Source organism: Limulus polyphemus, unplaced genomic scaffold (genome assembly GCF_000517525.1).
Source record: "Limulus polyphemus unplaced genomic scaffold, Limulus_polyphemus-2.1.2 Scaffold176, whole genome shotgun sequence".
Taxonomy (NCBI): domain Eukaryota; kingdom Metazoa; phylum Arthropoda; class Merostomata; order Xiphosura; family Limulidae; genus Limulus; species Limulus polyphemus.
In genome coordinates, this window is record NW_013665786.1 from 572,898 (window position 1) to 595,027 (window position 22,130).

General features: G+C 32.4%; 1 protein-coding gene across 4 annotated transcripts in view; it reads left to right on the forward strand.

The window, feature by feature from the left end:
• The window catches only part of LOC106478054 (diacylglycerol kinase theta-like), an 82,032-nt gene that overhangs the window by 35,573 nt on the left and 24,329 nt on the right, over positions 1–22,130 (forward strand). For all 4 annotated transcript variants that reach the window (XR_002609817.1, XR_002609816.1, XM_013938564.2 and 1 more), the window contains exons 7-14: positions 4,546–4,644; positions 5,015–5,109; positions 5,379–5,445; positions 7,149–7,290; positions 12,143–12,285; positions 12,742–12,806; positions 15,901–16,051; positions 18,088–18,272. Coding sequence is in view for 2 of the 4 variants with exons in the window: in XM_013938564.2 (XP_013794018.1) it covers positions 4,546–4,644; positions 5,015–5,109; positions 5,379–5,445; positions 7,149–7,290; positions 12,143–12,285; positions 12,742–12,806; positions 15,901–16,051; positions 18,088–18,272 (947 nt within the window). In the remaining 2 variants the exon portion in view is untranslated. The remainder of the gene's footprint in view (positions 1–4,545; positions 4,645–5,014; positions 5,110–5,378; positions 5,446–7,148; positions 7,291–12,142; positions 12,286–12,741; positions 12,807–15,900; positions 16,052–18,087; positions 18,273–22,130) is intronic.

Genomic DNA, 22,130 nt, shown 5'->3' on the forward strand with positions numbered 1-22,130 from the left:
GAATTTCTCAATAATGTGCCTTGGTTATGGTAGGTAATTTGAAGAAAAAATAAAGTGTTACTGTTTGTTATTTGTATAAGGTTTAAGAGAGAAGACCACAACATAATAGACGAATGAAATGGTCTTTACTTTTACTCCCGATCAACAATCAAATATCTTTTCTTGAATTATGAATAACATGAATGGATTGAAATATTTAATTAAATTTTCTCAAAATAAACCTTCATTTCAGTGCAAGATTGAAATTAGCTTGAATTCTTCATAACCTCTGAATAGTGGGTGACCCAACGGGTCATGGGTTGTCTAGTATCTATTAATTTTGTAGAATAAAACTTTGATAATCATACTTTATCTTATAAAGTTTAAAAGCAATTATGGAATGAATAAAAATAAAACTAGAAAATCTATTCAAATAATATAGTACTATTGTATTAACAACACTGGTTAATTTCTCATGCTGGCCACTGTAATATTTTATTTTTTATGATGAGTATGATGTATGTCAACTTTATGAAAGTTAGCCGTGTAATACTGTAACTACATTTTTAGTATTTTTTACATGAAAGAAGAGAAATTTCAACAATTATAATATAGTATCTATATAGATAATATGTTTGCAGTTGCCTGTATGGAACTTTTCTTGCAAATTCCAATATCAAACATTACAAATCTCATATTGTTAGAAAGGCCTATGTCAGAGAAGTCCAGATTTTGTATTGGTTTTTTCCATTCAGAATCATTTTACCTGTTTTTTGCTTACTCAAACTTTTTAATGCAGTGAGTATGGTACACTATGGAGCAAGGTCATTGTCATCACGTGATGACTGGCTTCGATTTCAACATTAGTTTTTTTATTTGCAAAGTATTTCTCACAAACAACACTTAGCCTGCCTGTAATTTCCTAAAGAAGAATAAACATTACAATAAATACAATTTCTATAGGCTTTCTTGAATTATTTAGATCTAAAATATGCATGCAAAGTTTGTTCAAAATCCTATACTTATCACTTTGTGAACATACATTCAGACGTTTCGGCATATTCAGCTAAGTGTGCCTTCATTACAACTTTACTTTGTAATAATTTGGCTTTGGTTCATTTCATTGACTGCTATAAACACCTTTTAGGTACTTATTTCTCTCCTATGGATTTTGTTCATCATTTTAGTTTCTTTGTTCAACTTTTAAAATTGTGTCATCACTGAATGCTCATAGCTGTTTCATACTCTATACACAATTATAAATACTATTATTTTACTTTATTGTTTACTTTACATGTGTAGTTTTCTTAAATAAAGTTATGTCTATGTGAGTTTGTTTTCCTGACTGTGTAATTTTTTTCAAATAGACCAGGATTTATCAATCTAACACATAATACCTGCATGAAATCCTAGCTTTAAGTGACATGCGTGAAAATGATAGAATAATGAAAATTCAAGTGAAGGGCATGAAAACTACTGAAAATGTTTTTGCAGGTCACAGCTAGTTTTAGATTAAGCAGTTTCAAACACATCGTTCTAAAGTAACCTAAGTTAAAATAATGTAATAGAAATTCTAATTATTATACCTTTACATTACAAAGTTTCAAACCCAATAGGGAATAAGTAATAAGAAATCCCAGACTCTAATCAGATAACATTAGTTTTATTGTGATGACAGTACTGTTTAAATTCTTATCGAAGGGACATGAACTAACAAAAGGCTAGATTCACTTCTTGTTACCAAAATTTTATTGCTTTTGGATATATGCATACAGATTTTTTTTTTTTGAGCAGTGGAATGTTTTTCATGTTGCACTTTATGCACAAAAAAAACAGTTGGTAATTTAAACCAATTAGCCTCATTATATCTACATTTTAGAAATGCAGTGCTCTTATCTTTTTGTATTTTCTTAAAATTTCCTTCATATATAATGCAGAATTTTGCATTAACATGACATCTGGATATATACAGTGTAAATATGAAACATAAAAACACATCATCAAGACACAATTGCAAGTATGTATGTGCATATATGTGTAACATTAAATAAAATTGTATTAATTATATCACTTTTCGAATGTACATAATCTTTGTATTAATCCAGATAAATATACAAAAAAAAATTTTGACTTGAAATTACTATTTTGATATTGACCAAAAGGTAAGGTATTTCTCCATTTAGATATTAATATTCATTATACTTCATGCAGATCAATCCACCATTCACTTGTACCAGGAACCTCCTTTTCTTTTTATACATCATAGGAATTTTTCCATAATGTTTAAAAATGATAGGTCAACGATCTCCAGAAAAACTAAAGGTTCCATTTGGGAGATTGAAGAAAAGGAAATACTTTTACAAGACTGAAACATAACGATGGTTTTAGGAAAAAAGTATATAAAAAATATATGTTTGATGACAGATTAAAATAGGAAAAATGCTTAAAACTCTAATCAGCTCAACAAGTCCTATTAGAATAGTTTTTTGTTATTCTAGTCAGCCGATAGGCCTCTTAGCTGGTCAGGGTTAATTAAACAATGCAAATTTCAGACTCTGGAATATAGAGTACCTTGCCAAATTCATTTTTAAAGTAAATGATTTAAGTAAATAGTCTGAAATTTAACATATATATATATATGGTAAAGAAATCAACTTGCATGAAAACAGAAACACAATAACATTGCTTGGAAATATATGTGAAAAGTGAACCAAGAAGAAATAAAAATTATTATCTCTGTTTTGCAATGTGTTATGCACAAAAATCAGATGTGTTTAGTTTTGGCAAGTATGTTTAGTGGAATTATGTTTTCATTATTTACTTTCAGGAAGCAAAAATTATTATTAGTCTCATTAATTGATTGTGTTCATTTTCTTGTGATGAAGAGTCCCCTAGTGGAACAGTGATAAGTCTATGGACTTACAAAACTAAAATCCGGGGTTTGATTCCCTGCGGTGGACACAGCAGATAGCCCAGTGTGGCATTTGCTCTAAAAAAACAAAACAATCTGACAAAGTCTTTTTGTTTGAAACATTATTTTTATTGCTTTACAAATGATAATTTTTGGGGAGCATATTTGAGTTTGTGGTTATCTTCATTCTTTACTATGTTATTATTTTTTAAGATCACACTTTTCTAATATAGACTGAATGAGTGCAGCAATTTTGACTGTTGTTCATTATTTATTAAAAACAAAATCCTAAAAGCTATAATTGATTATTGTGGGTATTTTATGAGACTGTGAGGAGGGGGGGGGTAAATAGATCTTCCTAGCATTTTGTGAAATGGACAAGAATGTTTTTTGTTGTTGTTTTTAAATTGCACACCCCTGTTTAATTATCTGCATCAACTAAATCAGCAGATATGTTATTTTAATGATATTACTGAAGGTTTTCATATGCACTAAAACAAAGCAAGCATGTATTATACAGGGTTGGACAAAAATTACTATACCATTGGTATTTTATAGTTCATAAGTTTGGTATTATACAATTGGTTCTAAAGAAAATATTGCAAAGAGAAATGAAATCAATTGAATTATTGTTAGTTTCAGAATAATCAAAGGATTAAACTTTAATGAATGATATGTTAATATAACTCATTCAAGAATAAAGTTACTGTAAGATGCAAGAATTAGATATAATCAGTAAGTTTCTTGTGTGTTCATATACCTCATAAGTGCTTATACCAAACAAATTAAGTGTAATATTATACATGTGTATTTCATTTAAGATTTTTCTGAAGCAGTTAAGACATTTTTATTTATATTAATATACCATTAAAATAATATTTAAAAAGTTAAGTTAAGTGGAAGAGAAGAAAAACTGGTTTGATTTTAAAAATTAAAATGTAATAAAGCAGAAAATATATTTACTTTGTCACTTATTGTTGTCGAAACGTTGTACATTTGCTGTTATGTTAAACTTATATTAAAGTTTTTCTTCATTACCCATTCAAGCCGTCTCCAGCCATTATTAGTCTCAAAGTGGGTTCCTCGTCATCGAATTTGTCACTTATTGTTGCGAGATGTGGGAGACAGGAAATAGTTCATAAAGAAACAAATTCTGTTTTGTCATCTTAGTGGCTGAATAATCGTATAGATAATGTTTTATTTTATTTTTAATCTATTAATTAAACGTTTTAAGAAAATGATTTTTTATTAGCATATGTACATGTATGCAATTTTTAAATAAAAGTAATCAGGCTGAATAGTATTAATATTATAAGTAACAAAAATAAAAATACATTTTTACATAACCGTATTCAGTGATATTCTGAACAGTTATATAAAATTAGTAATAAGTATGTTATTAATGATCTAGTAAAAAGTAGTTGCTTGAATTACTCTCAGGTTACTTTTCATAAGGATTAATTATATTAACAGTTTATAAGTCATATGAATATATTATGTAATTCATCTTATGTATGAAAAGTATAAACATATCAAGTATACTTCTGGTTATTTTGTGATTTTTTTATAACTTGTGGATTTCAAGTGAGATAAAAATGTGATATTATGTAGAGGTTTACTGTCAGCTGTTTTTTTGTGCTTTTTTTTTAATGTAGCTGCAAGGAGTGTATCTGAAGAATTCTCCTCTAGTGGAGACGTAAAGAACAAAGAATATGATGATTATTCATCTCCAAGAGAAAAAGACCGAGAAGAAGGTAACTTTTACAGTTAAAGGTTTGGTTAAATTGACTTAATCTACTGCTCATTGTTTTCAGAAAGGAAAAGGTTAAATTTTTCTCAAAGTAAAACATTTTACTACAGGTTAAATTTAGCATCTTATAAAGTATGTAATAAAGAAAGAGATATACTTAAAAACTCATAGCATTAACACCAAATCAGATTAACTTATAAAACTTAGCCTGATTTTGAAATGAACGTGTTTTACATTTATTTCAATTAACTAGAATAGATTATGGTAAGCATTTAACTTTTGTCTATAGAGATTTCTCATTTAATGCTTCTTTTTCTGTTGAAATGAGTATTTAGTGTAAAGAGGATAATTAAATGTTACTCAATATTTTTCAGAATTAATCAGAGTATATGATGGAAATTCCTCTATGAAGAGGTCAGCCTACAGGACAATCAGTATTTCTCAGAAAGCAATGAAAGAACAAGTCATTGTATGTTTTTGAATTCATATATTACCTTATCAGAAAAAAAGCTTCTAAGTACTTATTTAAGAGTAGGATATTGTTTTTCTAGTTTTCTGTTGTTTTTGTCATTTTACATAAAAATACAGTAAAATAGTAACAGAAAATATATAGAAAAACTGTGTTAATAATTACTGAGAATTGACATCTTTCACAGTGAAGATTCAGTGAGTTTGAAAGAAATATGCCAACAGAAATCTGCTATAATGTTCACATTAGTATTTATGTCTTATTTTCAGGGTGCAGCGTTAAGAGCATTCCACATCCACGATGATCCTAATAATTATTATTTGATAGATGTTTATGGTAAGTTTTCACTTCTCTGTGGAAGTGGTATAAAAAATTGATTAATATATTTTCTTTTGTGCCATCAGTTTAAAATAACTGGCATATGAATTTTTGAGAAAAATTGAAGAAAAGTATTTTCAAAAAATGTTTACTGTTATAATAACATTTAAAAGTGTTTTTTGGTAATACAGAAACAATAAACTGATGATAATTTCTAAAAGATTAATAGTACCTGTTTTTGATGAGTAAAGCCCTTATATTGAAATGGACAGTTTAGCAACAGCAATTTCTTTAACTCATTAATTCTCAAAAAAAAGTTTACACATTTTTTTTCTTTTTTCTAAGTTCTTCCTTTGTAGTGTTTCTTTAAGTAGCATTCTTTCTTTTGACTTTTACATTAAAAGTGATTAACAGTAGCCAATTTTCAGCAATATTTACTTATATGCTGTCTGAGCTGTATGTTGTTATACATTGTTTCATTCTGTTGTACTTATCTCAGTTTAGTGCAGTACTGATTTCTTGATGAAACTGTACAATAAGAATATTGAACATTAATATTACTAACTTAATAGCATTTGTTGTGTGGAGAGGAAATCCACTATACACTTTAAATAAAAGTCCAAAGATAAATTTTTTGAATAGGATGTTTATTTTTATTTAACTTTTTTTACAATGTTTTGACCACTCATGTGGCCTTCATCAGGTAAATTCTGTTAATGTTCTCATTGCACAATGAATCAACATCCAGTTAACATTAACAACTTTAAAATATTATGCAATGAGAACAACATTAATAGAAGAAAAATAAAAGAAGCATTAATTATTTGTGAACTAAAACTTAATTTAAGTCAAAACACAGGTGTCACCCCTATATGTTTTCTAAATTGGAACAAAATGCTTGTGCAGTATTTCACAAAATAGAGACAATTATCCAATGATGACCACATGAGTGGCCACATAAAAAAGTTAAATAAAGATAAATAATCTACTGAAAAACTGTATATTTGGACTTTTATTTAACTTAATAGCAAGTTGCCAGTTTTTAGCTTTTGTGTGCTTCAGTACATCAGGCCAAGTTCATGAAAATGAGTTGTTATCTGGTGTGTTTGCATTAAGCCTTACAAGGAAGAGTTAAGCCTTTTTTATACCTTGTAATCATTGTGGGGTATGCTGATACTTTGTAGCACATAAAGATATTCAAATATCTCTATGAATGGATAAAATAATAAAAAAATAATGTAATACAACAGATATGTTGAAATGATTAATTTTTACTGGTTTTTCAGTCATCACTAACATAATATTTCTCCAATATTAGTAGATCTCTTAGGTACAATAGGTAGAGTTGGTCTTGGTATTAGGAATTTTGTACAAACATTTGGCACTCACTATACTGAACAAGAAATGGTTAAGAAAATAAAGATATTATGTGTTCAAATCAATAAAAGAAACTAGAATTGTAAATCTAGAAACAGATGTATGCTTTAATAGATTATATCTGATTATTGTACTTGCTGTGACAGATATTTGTCATGGGAAGAATTATTCTGCCAAATCCTTATTTTAATATTTCGTGAAAAAGGTCTTAGTCATACACTTGTTTAGTACATTGCCATTATTTTAATGAAGATATTTTTGTTATTGATTTATATACTGATACTTAATTTAATACTCTGATTTGATTTACTTAACTTCTGTTATATTTTTTTTGGTCATGTTAGACCCCAATGAAAAAGAACTTGGGGACTTTCTACCAGTGCAGAGCCTAACACGGCGAGAAGGAAAAAGACCGGCTATCTTCTTAAGGTATCGCCCACCAGAACCAGAAAAGGGTTCTTTAAAAGTCTATCCTGGTAATTTAGGGTATGTTTCCAATTCTTTGATATAATGTTACATATATTTTGTTGTTTACAAGTAAAAATTGACTTTGTAAGAGGTTTGAAATTATTTATATGACATGTTACGATGATGTATTTTCTTCTCAAAAATATTGATTTTTATGACACAAAAGACATTTAAGTTTGCAGTACCAAATATAATTTATTATATATTCCTATATTTTTATTTCATCAAAGATTTAGGTACAACATAACACATTCTTCATGTTCTATATTCTCTTTCTTGTAATTAATTTATCATAGTACTGTAATAAAGCACATCATACGTAGATATGTTATGAAAAAAATATTTGAATTTGTGTTACTCTTGCAAAACTTAAAATTCATCTCAACTCTAGTTTGAGAAAAATTAGCTATCATTTAAATATAGAGAAACTTTATTGTATTTGTGTGATAATTATAACTGTATATGTAGATATGTAAGCACTAAGTTTATATTACGAGCATTTTGTCAATTATGAGAAGTACATTCAACCAAATTGCATATTTTTGGTTCAAAATAATGATCATTTTTAACTTACTGTTCTCAAAAGAAAGCTATAATCTAACAAAATAGAGCAATTGAAGTATTCTATTGATATCAATAACATCTAAGTACATCATAAATTTAAAAAACAAAATCCAAATTTCGTACTTTACCATTATCATGACACTGAGGCTTAATTGATAACTCATATTCCAGTTTGTTGCAATACCATAACATTGTTCACATATTAAATTAATTTAGATTACTAAATGGTAAGATAAAAGGACCCAAAAATTCCATTATAAATGTCATGTTCCACACTTTTAATCATCACATGGTATCATTTGAGCTGTGTTCTAAATGCATGTATCTTACTTTAGTACAGCTTTAAAAAATCAATTTCTAAGGTAATAACTCACATTTGTACACAGAAATGTTATTTCCTCATTTGTCCGCCTGTGAGATTTGCATGCCACTAACCTTGAGATAACTCCCACCTAAATTCACGTTTATTGTGAACTGTGCTTGTGTATGATGACATAATCATGTGACAATAGCCCTCCATCAATAGAAGGGTGACACAACCTTCATGCACGTAACTCCCTATGCATTTGCACTCCTGATTATTTCATTCATTCCATTGGCATTAGGTTGAACAGATATTTTCGAAATTTCTCATCTGAGTTCAGTTTGGTAAAATTTGCATCTGTTAACGAAACTTTGGTTTTTATTTTCTTTAGCTTTTGTTTCAAAAGCCTTAGTTCTTTTCATGATTTCTCAAGTGATGGTGACCTTTATTTGTTAAACTCACAGGTCATATTTCTACTATAGTTTCTGGAGGCTTGTTAAATGTTGGAGAAGCTACAGCCTTTGTTCAATGTGTAGTGGATTACCTCATTCACAGTAGGTTTCCTCCTCCAATCCCTTCAGCCTATGTTCCTTCTCCTTAGTTGGGAGTAGCTATTTGGACAACGATTTTAACCTGCTTTGCTTTGTATAATGCCTTACCAATGTATGAATACCTTTAACTTTTTAAACTTTTTCTGGTTACGCTTTCTCAGGTATGTTCTTTTCATTATCCTTCCCCTGTGTCCTTTAATATTTCCATTTCTTTACTCCTTGAACCCAATTTTTGTGTTTGCTTTGTCTTTCCTCCTTTTCATGATATTAGGGCTTATACTGTTTTCTTTCTGGAACAGCTCCACACTTCCACCCACATGCTTCATCCCCTCATACTTGTAACTTTTTTGTCCTGACTTACAACCATTCTACATTTTCTTTACTATATTCCATGTCTTCAGAATCTCTTTTGCCTGCTTGGGGAGTGAACTCCCCTTGCCTTCTATTTTGCACTCTCTAGTACCCAATTTTCACGTTTTTCCTCTTTTTCTTACCAACTTCCTATGTTACCTCTCCTCCCTTCACCTTTTGTTATGGTCATTTCATTGTACTCTGGGGAGGTTCATTCCTGTCTCTTTGCACCTTCATCTGTTCCTCTTCTTCTACTCTCTCCCTTCTTAGTTCCTTTACTGTTGGGACTCATTGGGTCTAGGTGTGCTCTTCATTAAAGTAGACCTTCCCCTTTTTTGTGTATGTGTATTCTTTGGGCACCCTTTCTTCAATTGCAAGTCTTCAGTTTTTTCATGTTTCACTATAAACCCAGGCTGAAGTTGCCTGGCTTAAGTTCTCATTATCTTCCCATATTTTTTGTCTTTCTCAACCTTGTCCCTCAATTCCTGTTCCTCAACTGGTTCAGTCTACTCCTACCTTTCCAATTCCAGATTTCAATCCTTCCTCTTCCTCCTGCTAATCAATGGTTGATTTGTTGCTCTTCTTATCAGTGACTATCCTTTTGAATCGTGCTCAGTGGGTACCCATTTCTCTCTCTTCACCAGCTGTTCATCTTGGTTTTAAGCCAGTGGACAAGTTTTTCGTGTTTTCTTCTACAATCACTCTCTCTCCACTTCTCTTTGCTGATCAATACATTGTCTTGCGACCATTTTCTGAACATTCCTTCATTCTAGTTGGAGAATTTCTTTTTTCTCCAGTCATCTTTTTCACTCAGTCTGTGGATTGTGCTGTCCTCTAGATTTTGTCCATTGAAATTGCATCTTCCATTTCCATGCTCTTCCCTTTGACATAGTATCAAGCCCCTTATATGTTCATATATACAAGTCCTATCTCATACTCACACAATATTTGGTATGTCTGTGTGTTTTCTTAGACTCTTGTTTCAGTCAGGCTTAGCATTCTTCTCTTCAGCTGTGGGCCACTGAATGTCTGGTTACTATATTTTCATTTTTCATTCTCATCCTACACAAGAGATTCTTTCTCTTTTGGGAACTCTGGTTTCTCTGGAGCCTCTCATTCCTTTGTTGTTCACACACATGTGCCTCCTTTATTGGACCTTGGATCTCCTCTCAGGATCCATTATCCTTGATTGTGAACCTCTACTCTGGAATTATCTTGGTAGCTAGACCGTGCCAATACTACATCCAGTGTTCCCTTACAACCACTCAGACCAGATATCTATCTCTTCACTGGTGCCTCCTTGTCAGGTTGGGGCATATCACTGAATGTCAACATGTTATCTAGCAATTGAACCCAGAACGAGAGTTCACCCCATATCAACATGCTCAAACTTCTTGCTATTATTCCTTTTTCCTACCTTTTCTGTTTGATGACTTGGTCACAATCCATTCCAACAATTCCAGTCATTTCTCACATTAATTATCTAGGGAGCACCTGTTTTGGGGCATTGGACCTTCTCTTCTGGGCACATTCCCATTGACTCCATCTTATCACTTGTTATGTGCCAGGAGCTATGAACCTTGTTGTGGACTGCCTCAGCCAAACTGTGTTCTACCCTCAGAGTGGTTTCTCCACACCCAGGTCTTTCACTGGGTTTGTGCTCAGTTGGGCACACCTCTCATGGACACCTTTCCCACCCTTTTCAACTTCAAGCTTCCTCTCTTCTGGTCATCTGTTCCTCTTCCTTCGGCTCTGGCTGGTGATGTTCACAGTCAGGCCTGGTCTCACTTTTGTATACATCCCTATCCTCCTCTTCAAATCCTTCCTTGGGTCCTCTCCCTGATACATGACTCTCTTTGTTGCATCCTCCTGGTGGTGCCTCTTCAGTTAGCTCAGCCTTGGTTTTCTTCTTTGCTTAGCATCCAGGCCCCCTTCCTACACCAAATTTCCCCTCTTTATTGCTTCAGCCCCACACATCCCTTTTTCATGAAGGGATATTGTCTCTTCTTCTTCACGTGTGAGATTTGTCTGATCCCTCACCCATCAGGCCAGACTGTCTGATCATGTAGCCTTCTTCTTCTTGTCCCATTCCTATTCCCCTTACACTTTGTCTACCAAAGGCAGTGGTGGGTTTTTTATTGTTGGGCCCTCTGTCACCCCTTTCTTCCCACCCATCCTGTTGTGAACCATATTTCTTCCTTTTTTACTTTACTATTCAACCATGATTTTCTGGTTTCCACTATCACATGTTCTCTGGCAGTGTTGGATGAATAGTATACCCTGGTCGAGACAAGATGCACTCTCCCAAGGGTGTGCTCCTATGAATCTCCTGACATTGGGTGTCACACTACATGGATTTTCTCTTCAGGTGCTTTCTGAAGGGAGCTTGTCTAGGTAAAATTCTACACTAGCCCATCTACCACTTCAACATAGGATTAATGCATGTCTGTGTGTAGGTGAGTTATTGTCTCAGAAATTAACATTTTCCTAATCTGAAATGTATTTTCAATAGATTTTCAACTCCTCACACATTCCTACCCATGCACTTCTGGTGCACCTTTGTTTTCTTGCCTCATCTAAAAATGAAACTATTGTGAGTGCAAATGCATAGAGGTAGTTACTGTACATGGGGGTTGTGTCGCTATCCTGTTGGTGGAAGGCTATTGTAGCATGATGATGTCACCATAGATCAGTACAGATCACATCAAACATGTAAATTTAGGTGGGAGTTAGCTAGTGGTATGCAAATCTCATAGGCAAACATGTGAAGGAAATACATTTTCAGATTAGGAAAATGTTAATTTTTGTCAGTCATTTAGTAATCTTAGTAAGACAGGTTCTTGGTATATACTTATTCCTCAGTTTAATTGTATGCACATTGTAGGAAATATACTTTTGATTCAAATAAATGTATTAATTACACTTACATACATATTTGTAAATGTTGAAATAATGATTTTTTCATGCATTAAGTACCTTCAGAATATAAGTTTCTTGAATATTTTATTTAAGTAGTTTGGAACTTATTTTAAGATTATTTGTTAAGAAATGACACCAATGGATATTGGGTGATAAGGTAAAAAAGAGCATTCTTTTACAGTGTAACTGAAACCTACGTCACTGTTTCTGTGACAGCTGACTCAAGTGTAGAAGAAATTATGGTGCAGGCCTTAGAAAAACTTGGTCTTGATTCAACCAATTTGAATAAATTTCGACTAAATGAAGTTTCTCTGGACAGAGGCTGTAAGATTATTCCAACAAATAATGTTCATTTTGTTCATAGACTCTTAAGCTTTAGCCTTTCTGGTCTGTATGGTAATTTTTTATTCCTGACTTTTATTTTGTTAGAGAATGCACTCTAATCATCACCACTACTCAAAAGTGTGTACCATAAAAATTGATTTGTGAATTTCCCGTGTTCTCCAAACTATATTTTAACATGGCTGTCATTTAACCTCCTCATCTTATTTAATACTGCCAATACATCAAACTTTCATCTTTAAATTGTTAGAATATTGCCTGTTAATTTTCTAAAATCAAAACTGTACTCTTAGACTTTCTGACTTCATTTCTTGTCACAATATGTTACCACTAATGTTTATATTCAAAATATATAAAACTAATTTTTGAATTTTTTATACTGGAAAAATAATGTAATGTAAATGTTACAGTTGTTTACTAGAATGATTGGTTTTTCAGCTGTCCATGAAAGAATTATGGACAATCAAGAGTGTCCATGGGAACTTCTTAGGAACATAGCCAGAGTAAGTAAAGATTAGACTTTGAATAAAATGTATTTGATAAACAGTCGTCGTAGTTCTGGATCTACACTTGACTAACTCTACTTTAAAAATACATACAGCTTAAAATCAAATTCAAATGGGATAAATATCAATGTTGCAAGGGGAAGTTTAAGCTTGACATTGAATAACTGGATTTTTGAATGTAACCATGGTAAGTGTGGACAATCTTTGAATAAGTTTATACTGAAAATACAGCATGGTTATTAGATAAAGTCCTGATTTCAGGAATCAAATAGAATAGTTCTTATTGTAGGATTATAGCCAGAGTAAGTTTAGATTTAACAAGGTTTAGAAGTTTATCTATCCTTAAGTTTCTACTTACTCATTGAATAACATTAATTAAATAATGTAACCATAGTAAGTTTTCATATAGATATTGAACAGCACTGTGTTTAAATCGATTAGTATAGCCATACTAAATCTGACACTAGACTTTGATCAATTCAGTGTTTAGGAATATATGTAGGGATTAATATTTAGTATTATAGACATGGAAGCAAGAATGTAAACCTGGGTAATTTGTGATTTGTCATTGAGTAACTATGTTATATGGGATATTTAGGGTCCAAGATTCTATCTGTGGAACTCAAGCACATTAACTGTACATTTAGTAACAGAGCCAGGGTGTTCTTGAACTTCAACTTTGAATAACTCTTGCTTGAGAAATATTACCAGTATAACATATAACCCTTAGAACTAATTACAAAAACTAGATTAATATTGAAGTTTCATTTGATTACCTATAGACTGAGTAATGAAACTTGTCTAACCTGGGATAAAAATTAGACATTTACTAGTTTGTAGAAGTGAGCAAAACCTATTGTCAGTAAATACAAATTTTCATTATCTAGCTTTTGTTTGAAGTGGAATTTCAGAAATCAGATATTACTAAAACTGCTCTTGTTGCAATAAATTATACGTGACTAATATGTTAAGGACTTTGCAACAACTAATAATGAATTATTTAAGTTTAGAACCATTCTGTCTACTTCTTTAGTATTCAGCTGATTAATCTCATCTTAGTACAGATTTTGAACAAAGAATGCTACTTGCAGATCATTCAGTATATTTATGAAAACAAGTACGCCACATTCAATGACGAGGAACCCACTTTGAGACTAATGATTCTTGGAGACAGCTTGAATGGATAATGGAGAAAAACTTTAATATAAGTTTAACATAACAGGAAATGTACAGAACCTTGTCGAAACGTTGTACATTTGCTGTTATGTTAAACTTATATTAAAGATTATCTTCATTACCCATTCAAGCCGTCTCCAAGCATTATTAGGTAGCATGCTTCCTACTGAAGGTGAAAGTGTCTAAACAGAAATTTCTTTTTGATTTTCTGGATGAAAATAATAAAAAGGAAAAAAAAAGAAATTGTAGGTGATTTGCAGCATTTCTTAAATAATAAATGTTTGATTGCTAGTGCACTCACTACAAGTGAAATGTTATACATAGTCAAAATAGATGTAATCTGTGTTAATCTTACGTGCATGAGCAGATTGACACTTTATTAAAGAATTAATATTTACCGTAATCTGGAATTTACTATTTCTGTCTTCTCAAACTTTGACAAATGTTTAGTAAACATTACACATCTATTGTACATAAAAAATTGGATTTTTTTAACAAATATTTTCCTAAGCATATGTGAATTTATGAAGTCGGTTTGACACAAACTCTGGCTAGTCTGGATGTAAGGTGATTTTCATGTTAAGAATGCAAATACTTTTTTCATCTTAGAGTTTTCATATTTCTCTTATGTAACTTCTAGGACCTCCTAATTGAATATCAAAAGTTTTTTTTGTAAAACTTTATATTCTATCTGTTATTTTTTTATTTTTTCTACCATAACACTAATTGTAGCAAAAGTTAAAAAATATGAAATAAAACCAAAAGAACATTTTTTTTCTAGAATGACTGCAGATTGTAACATACAATTACAATTATTTATCCTGACAGCTTTTCACAAGTGTTTTCATTGAATTTTATTCTTTTATTGTTCTTAGGACTGTGTTTTAACTACTAAACTAGTGTAACACCCAATGACACCAGAGCTCAAGTTATGGTAAATGCAGTATCAAATTACATAACACATTAACAGCTTATGCTCATGCTTCATAGAGCAAATTTTGTATTATTATTTTTTTCATTCAAGTTTTCTTATCAATCCTAATGATCTTCTAATTTTTACATCTTAGTTACCTTTATAACAATAAATGAATATACATTAAAAAGGGAATTTTGATCTGAGGTATGTGTTATGGCACTTGATGGTCAATAAAGCAAGAAGATTGGAAGATACAAGTTTATTATGATGTATTAACAATATCTATACTATAAATGTGTAACTTGTGCCAAATTGAGAAGACCACATAGGATACAAATAGTCTAAAATAGACAATTTGGAGTAAATTAATTTTACATGATACAAAAAAAAGTGAAGATTGAGAATTTATTTAAATATATCATGTGAAATTAAGAAATCAAAACATATATTGAAATTTTAATTATAACCTATGTTTTATGTCTAAGAACACTATATGAATAAAATAGGATAATTATTTATCAAAAGGGAGATTATTTTAATTCCTTTAATGTTTTTGTTTTGCCCAAAAAGAAACATACAGTATTGAAATCATCTGGCCTATTTTGAAATATTTTCCAAAGAACCACATGTGGAGAATTAGGAATTAAATCATAGTTCTAATTTTAAACGGTCCAATTATGTTTAGCAACTATGTTGCTGTACTGACAAGTAGATTTAATAAAAAGATCACTGAATTAATGAGCAGGAATAAATTATCATTGGTTGATCATTGGTAACTCTAGAATTCCACTGTCAAATACTTTTGGTTGAGAAATATAGCCACTAAAAATAATAACCTTAGGTAATTTTAATCCAGTAATAATTCTCTATCTATTTTGTTTATATTCCTTCTAAGTTATATTTAGTATTCAGATGCTTATTGGTGTTGTATATACATTGTCTGTTTAGAGGCTGAATTTTTGGAATTGAGAAATTAATTATTTCTGTCTTTATTTTTAGGAATCTATTAGGCAAATGAGCTTGACGAGGTTTTATCTGCAACAGAAAGATGAGTCTCCTGGTATTACAGTAGCACTGTTTATTGGCAATCTCCCTCCAAACCTTTCGCAACGACAGTATGAAAAGATTCTCATTGATATGCTGGGAAAACGTAGGTGTTTAGTTCACAATTTTTTATAGATGTGTCAGTTTTGAAGTATGAGCAAAGTGTATAAAGATAAGATTGTTAAAATATTTTTTTTACTGATTTCCCTAAATATTTTTGAGATGATAGCATAGTGAGTTGTGCTTTGTTTTATTTTACTCAGACTAAATTATAGAAAACAATGGTTTGATATAGGATGTTTCTACTGCTGCTTAGATTTATGAAGTACAGTTAATGAATGTGTTCCCCCAACTCGTAATAAATAATTGCTAAAATATGAACTGTTAAATTTGTACTGAGATTACTCACTCAAACAGGAAATAAACAGAAAATTATGTCTAGAAATATCCAAATGTATTGTATTTTGTCTCTTCAGGATTCAAAAGTCAATTTTAGGATAATTAGTTTGCCCCTGAAGAAGAAAGTGCTTGCATTATAGGGTATCATATTTTGATAACTTAATTTTGTTATTCTTCATTATTTTATATATTGTAAAACAGCCTATAGAGCACATTTTATAATGAAGCTGGGTGATTAGTGGTATTTGTTAATTGGCTAATTGATGGCCCCATTAATCTTTTACATTCGAGTTATTGATTAGCTTACCTTCTAGTCAGCAGCTCAATAGAAAGAACAACAAAAAATTGGCAATGGGTGCTACACAGTTGCCTTCCCTCTGGTTCAGCAGTTTAAAAGAAAGAAAAAGGTTGATGGTAGGTGCTGCCAGACACTTGCTTTCTCTTTTTTCAGCAGTTCAAAATTAGTAGATAACCTTAGGAGCTTAGCCATAATGAAGACAGAGCAAGTGAGTTTGGTGGCAATATTTCAATTCATTGCTGTAGGAAGCAATTTTTGAGTAGTCAGGCCATTGCCACATTGCTGTTTCTAGGAAAGTCTGGGGACATGCTCCCCAGTTTTGAAAATTTAATGCTATGAGATTGAATCGTGAGCCATTTTAATTACAAATACTGCATACACACAATGTAATGTGTTGAATTAAATGAAGCTAGTTTTAATACATAAGTTGTAGCTATACATGCCATGAAAAAGTGGTCAGACCATGGCTTGACTGGCCTTACCACTTCCTATGGCTCTGTAATTACATGAATAATTGCAATAATCAAAAATAGTAATAATCAGAAACATGATTATTATTATTATGACAGTTGGCTTAACTGTAAATTCAATTAAATTAATTTTTGGTATAATTTAAAACAGTAATAATCAGAAATACTGATTTTGATTAATGACTTAATCATAATGTAATCAGTTAGGTTAATCAGTGTAATTTCTACTTGTAGGTAATTGATTAGTTTGCTTAGCTTTAATTTATAAGATTTTTTGCACTGTTTAAAATATTAATTTATAACACAAATCGGTAAGAGCTTTACTTTTTTAAATTTTTAGGCTACTGTTGGGTTCCATTTTGATTATTAATTTTCAATATGATTAATAAAATGTATTAGAAATGCATTTATTTTACTTTTTCAGCACAATGGATGATGTTTACTTAATAAAAATCATTTAAGGTTTTTAATTATTTGTGTTAATTTTAATGTTGACTCACCCCTAAAGCACTTTGTTTAATTATTTTTGACATATATTTCCATAGTTCCTTTAAAGTGCTTTTTGTTCTTAAATAAGGGATAGTAATGTGGACTGTGTTTTATGTACTTGCCTTTGTTTCATCTTGACATTATGTTTCAGGATGTAGCTCAGCTTTTCATCAGCTTAAAGCTTGCAACATGATCTCAAAATCAATCCAAAGCATGTAAACTTTATAAAATGGTTCAGTGGTAAGTCTGAAGACTCATAACACTAAAAACCTGGTTTTGATACCTGTGATGGGCACAGCGCAGATATCTCATGGTGTACCTTTGTGCTTAACAACAAACAAACAACATAAAACACAACCCGCAAGTCAGATACACTCCCTAAATACCTCTTGAGAAAAGTGATGTGGCAAAAATAGCTTTTTAAAAAAAATGTTGTACTTAGATTTCTATGTATGCACTGATATATTGCTTTTCCTATTGTTATAGCCTACAGGTTCAAACAGATTGGGCCAATCTATTATGAATATGGCTCATTGATTGTCTCATATGACAATGCAGACATAGCAGTTAAGGCGTTTTACATGCTGAGAGAATGTAGTTTTGATGATAAAAATCTTTTAGTCCTTCTTCTACCAAATATTACCCCAGAAATGATCCCACCAGGAATTAGGGTAAGTTGGGTACATCAGTTGTTTGTAAGTCGCAAGTAAAGAGTTTCTAGAGATTACTTCATAAATGATCTTTAGAAAAATCAGTGTATCTGGGAAAACTTTGAAAATTAGATGTTATAATGTGATTCTATGAATTAGCCTATTTTAATAGTACAACTGGTTTCTTTTAATTATTACCAAGTATATCAGAATCTAGGCTTGCTGAGTTTAGACAATTCTTATCTCTTCTGTAGATTTTTCTATTTGTGGCAAAGTAATTAATTCATGAAGAATAAAGGTTTGTTCAAAATGCCAAATATCCAAGCCATTATTTCACAGGTATTTACAGTATTCTTGTTCTTCTAAGCATTATTAAAATTTTTCTATGAATGATCACTCTTGGAATCATGGTTATTAAATTCTATAGTAAATTATTAAAGTCATTGTATTTCTTAAATAAATATGGTCTCATTATGTGTATTTATGTAGGTTTTTCTCTAGAAAAACAGTATGCAAGAAATTGTTATAAAGTTTTATCTAACAGGCAAACCAGGTAACTTACTAAAGGAGAATCTTAAATGTTATCTTTGTGATTGTTACCCCTATCAAAAACCATGGATAATTAAATATCTGTTTCAGAGTTAATTCAGAAAAAACAAGTTCAAATAATATTTGTCAGCTCAATTAACACATAAAATTATCGTACTAAGGAACCTGTGTAATGGGAGACCGTGTAGTCTGGTCATTTGGGTTCAACTTTAACACCAGTTCAAACAGATTTATTTAAATCCAGGTATACAGTCACAAGTGGAGTGCACAAGTCACTAACTTGAGGAAGTTTACAATTAGAATAAAGAATAGACTCACAGACTGAGATTCAAAAACACATATAATATTTTAATGTAAATTATTAAAGTACTCAGCTACATTAAGATTACCTAAAGTATCTTGAAAAGTTTCTATACTAAAATTATCAAAATCTTTGTCTGACCGTGTAATTGTTCATTAATCAGACCTTCAATAATATTCATCAAATCTCTTACTACAACAAATAGATTATCTGTTACCACATTTCGTGAAATTTACTTTACGAGTTTTACTTAACATTATACATTTTGCATCAATTCCTAACTATGCTATTCCACTGAGAGAGGTAGCAATGAATACTTATATAGATACTGAATAAGAAAAGTTTGTCACTTCTGATAGGGTACATTACCTCCACTCACATAGCTATTCTCACTATGCAAAAAATCTGTGCACCAACACTTGACCCTTTTCTCTTTGGTTGCACATTTGTCGTAGTTGGAGTCGCGACACGCCCCTATTTTTTTTCCCATCCTGGTCCTTATCTACCCAGCTCTGTCTCCTTTCTAGGGGTTTCTCATCTCGTTGTTTTATTCACCTTTGATGGGCATGTTGCCAACAGTACCAAAGACTAACCACAAGGTTCTGGTCCAGTGGGAGTTTGACTATATTGTATTGTTACCCTTTGGCGATCTTTCACTACTGTTCCATGGATTCTTTGGGTTTTATCAGAGGAACTTTTCCTCACTATTTCCCCACCTTCTTTGTCCCTGGTACCCTTTTTCTTCCCCATGACTTGGGATCCTGGCACCAGCCTGCGTCTGTCTTAGGAGGTACAAGATTTTCCTGTCTCGTTGCACCTGTTCATCATCTTTCTCCAGCCTTTATTCCAGGCTGTTTGTTGTCCTTGCACCAAACCGGAAACTGGTGGCCTGTACTAGGTTTGTCCCACCTCATTCTAATTTCCAATCTACCCCATTTTTCCTTGGAGTTGTTTCTCACCCTTAGGTGGGCTTTTTCTCCAGGTTTATCGATGACAAAGAGGAATGTCACAAATGATGATTTGCATATCCTGATAATTTATCACTCGTGACCCTCTCTTCGGTTTATTCTCCACGGAGTGGTTTCTCTGCTTTGGCCCTGTATGTTTTGTCGGACATTTAGAGCATTTATTTATCAGTTATATGCTCTTGGGTTACGCTTTCCTCTTTCTTTGGTTGACTAGTTAGTGTTTGCTTATTCGGAACAGGAGTCTGACTATTACCCTTATCCACTGCTCATGGAGATGGCTATAATGGGCTGTTAATCAAGTTTGAGAAGTCCTTACAGCGACCTTTTTAATATCTTGTCCATTTGGGTGTTTTTCTATTTCTACACCCATCTCAGTTGAGCCTGCCTTTCTCCTCTTCGACTTTGTTCGATGGGTTTTCAGTTTGATTACAGCTTGCAAAGTTTTATCACTTTTGGGAATGTAATCTTCCATGGTAGCCCTTATCCCCTTAGGTCAGGCTCATATGTGGGCTCTTTTGGGGATTTTCACAACAAATGGAATTTTCTTCTACCCTTGTCATCGATCGGCATTGGTGGGTAGATATGACTCACATATCGGCGGGTTTCCCACTTCTTATTCCTCAACCGATTTTTCACATTTCATGGATGCGACCCTTTTTGAATGGGAGACATGGGTTGATCAGCTGGAAGATTTGGGGTTTTTGGTCTGCAGCCAAGAGGTCTTATCCTATCAGTGTCCTTGAGCTTCTTGCTGTAGATTGTGTTTTGGTTCATTTTCTACATTGGACCAGAAATCATCTGGTAATGATCTATTACAACTTTTCATCTGTGCTTGCTTATCTCAATCACCAGGGCAGCACCCATTTTCCATCTCTCTGTATTCATCTTTTGGATCTTCTTTTTGGGTCTACATGCTTGATATTCCTATCATTGCATGTCATGTTCCAGGTGCTTTCGCTCTTGTTGTGGATTGGATTCCTGTCCAGACAACATTTATCAGATGAAGTGATCTCTCGATCCTTTTGTTTTCCAGTGGTTTGGACTGCAGTAGGATACTCCTTACTTTAAGGTTTTTTTACATCCCTTAACCACAAATTACCTTGGTTTTGGTCTCCGGTTCCTCATCGTCTTGCTCTGGCTATCTATGTTTTCAGCCACAATTGGACCTACACATTTGTCTATCCTCTGGTTCTCCTTCTTCTCCCAGTGATTTCGTTCATCTTTGACACTCTGTGTTCAGTCCTTCTGGTAGCTTTTTCTCGGCTGTTCAGCTGTGATTTCTGTGGCATCTCCAGCTCAAACTTCCTCCTTCATTACCTTTTCCTCTGTCCCTTCTTCACCACTCTCAGTCACCAGTGTTTCATCCAGACTTTCTTTTTCTCTGTCTTCACACCTGGTTTTCCTCTGGTCATTGGAGAGGTGATCTGGCTTCTCCCGACGATTAGTCTCTTTTCTGGCTTGTTTTATTTGTACTTACTATATGGAAGTTTCTCTATGCAAATGTAATTTTTCTGTCGTTGGTTTCTGGGTTCAGGGTATTTCCCCTGATCAACCCACTATTTTTAGTCATGAAGATTTCCTCTCTTGACTTTTGGATCGAGGGTCTTCTGTTTCCGTGGTCTCGGATTTTTGGATGGTCCTGTCCTACAACTTTCATTTTTCCTGATCTCACATGTATTTACCTCTCCTACACTTTACCTGTGTATGTGTTCCTTCCAGACTTGTCATCTGCCACGGAAGGCTGCTCTTTTGGATGGGGATACTAATGGGGTCCTGCACTGCCTCACTTTGCCCACGTCCAAAACACTCTCCCAGTGCTCTTTGTTTCACCTTCCCTTATGTTTTCCTTCCTTCTCCTAATTGCCTGTGGATGTCAGTGGTCTGTCTTTTGCCATCAATGTTTCACATACTTTTATCCTTCTATGTATTTTCCTTCTTTGGATAATTTTTCTTCCCTAACACTTTGGCAGCTCATGAGGATAACTCCTCTGTTTAGCCACTTTCCCTTCCTTTTGTTTCACACTTTTATCCTCATCCTGATCCAGATTTTTATGTCCTGTA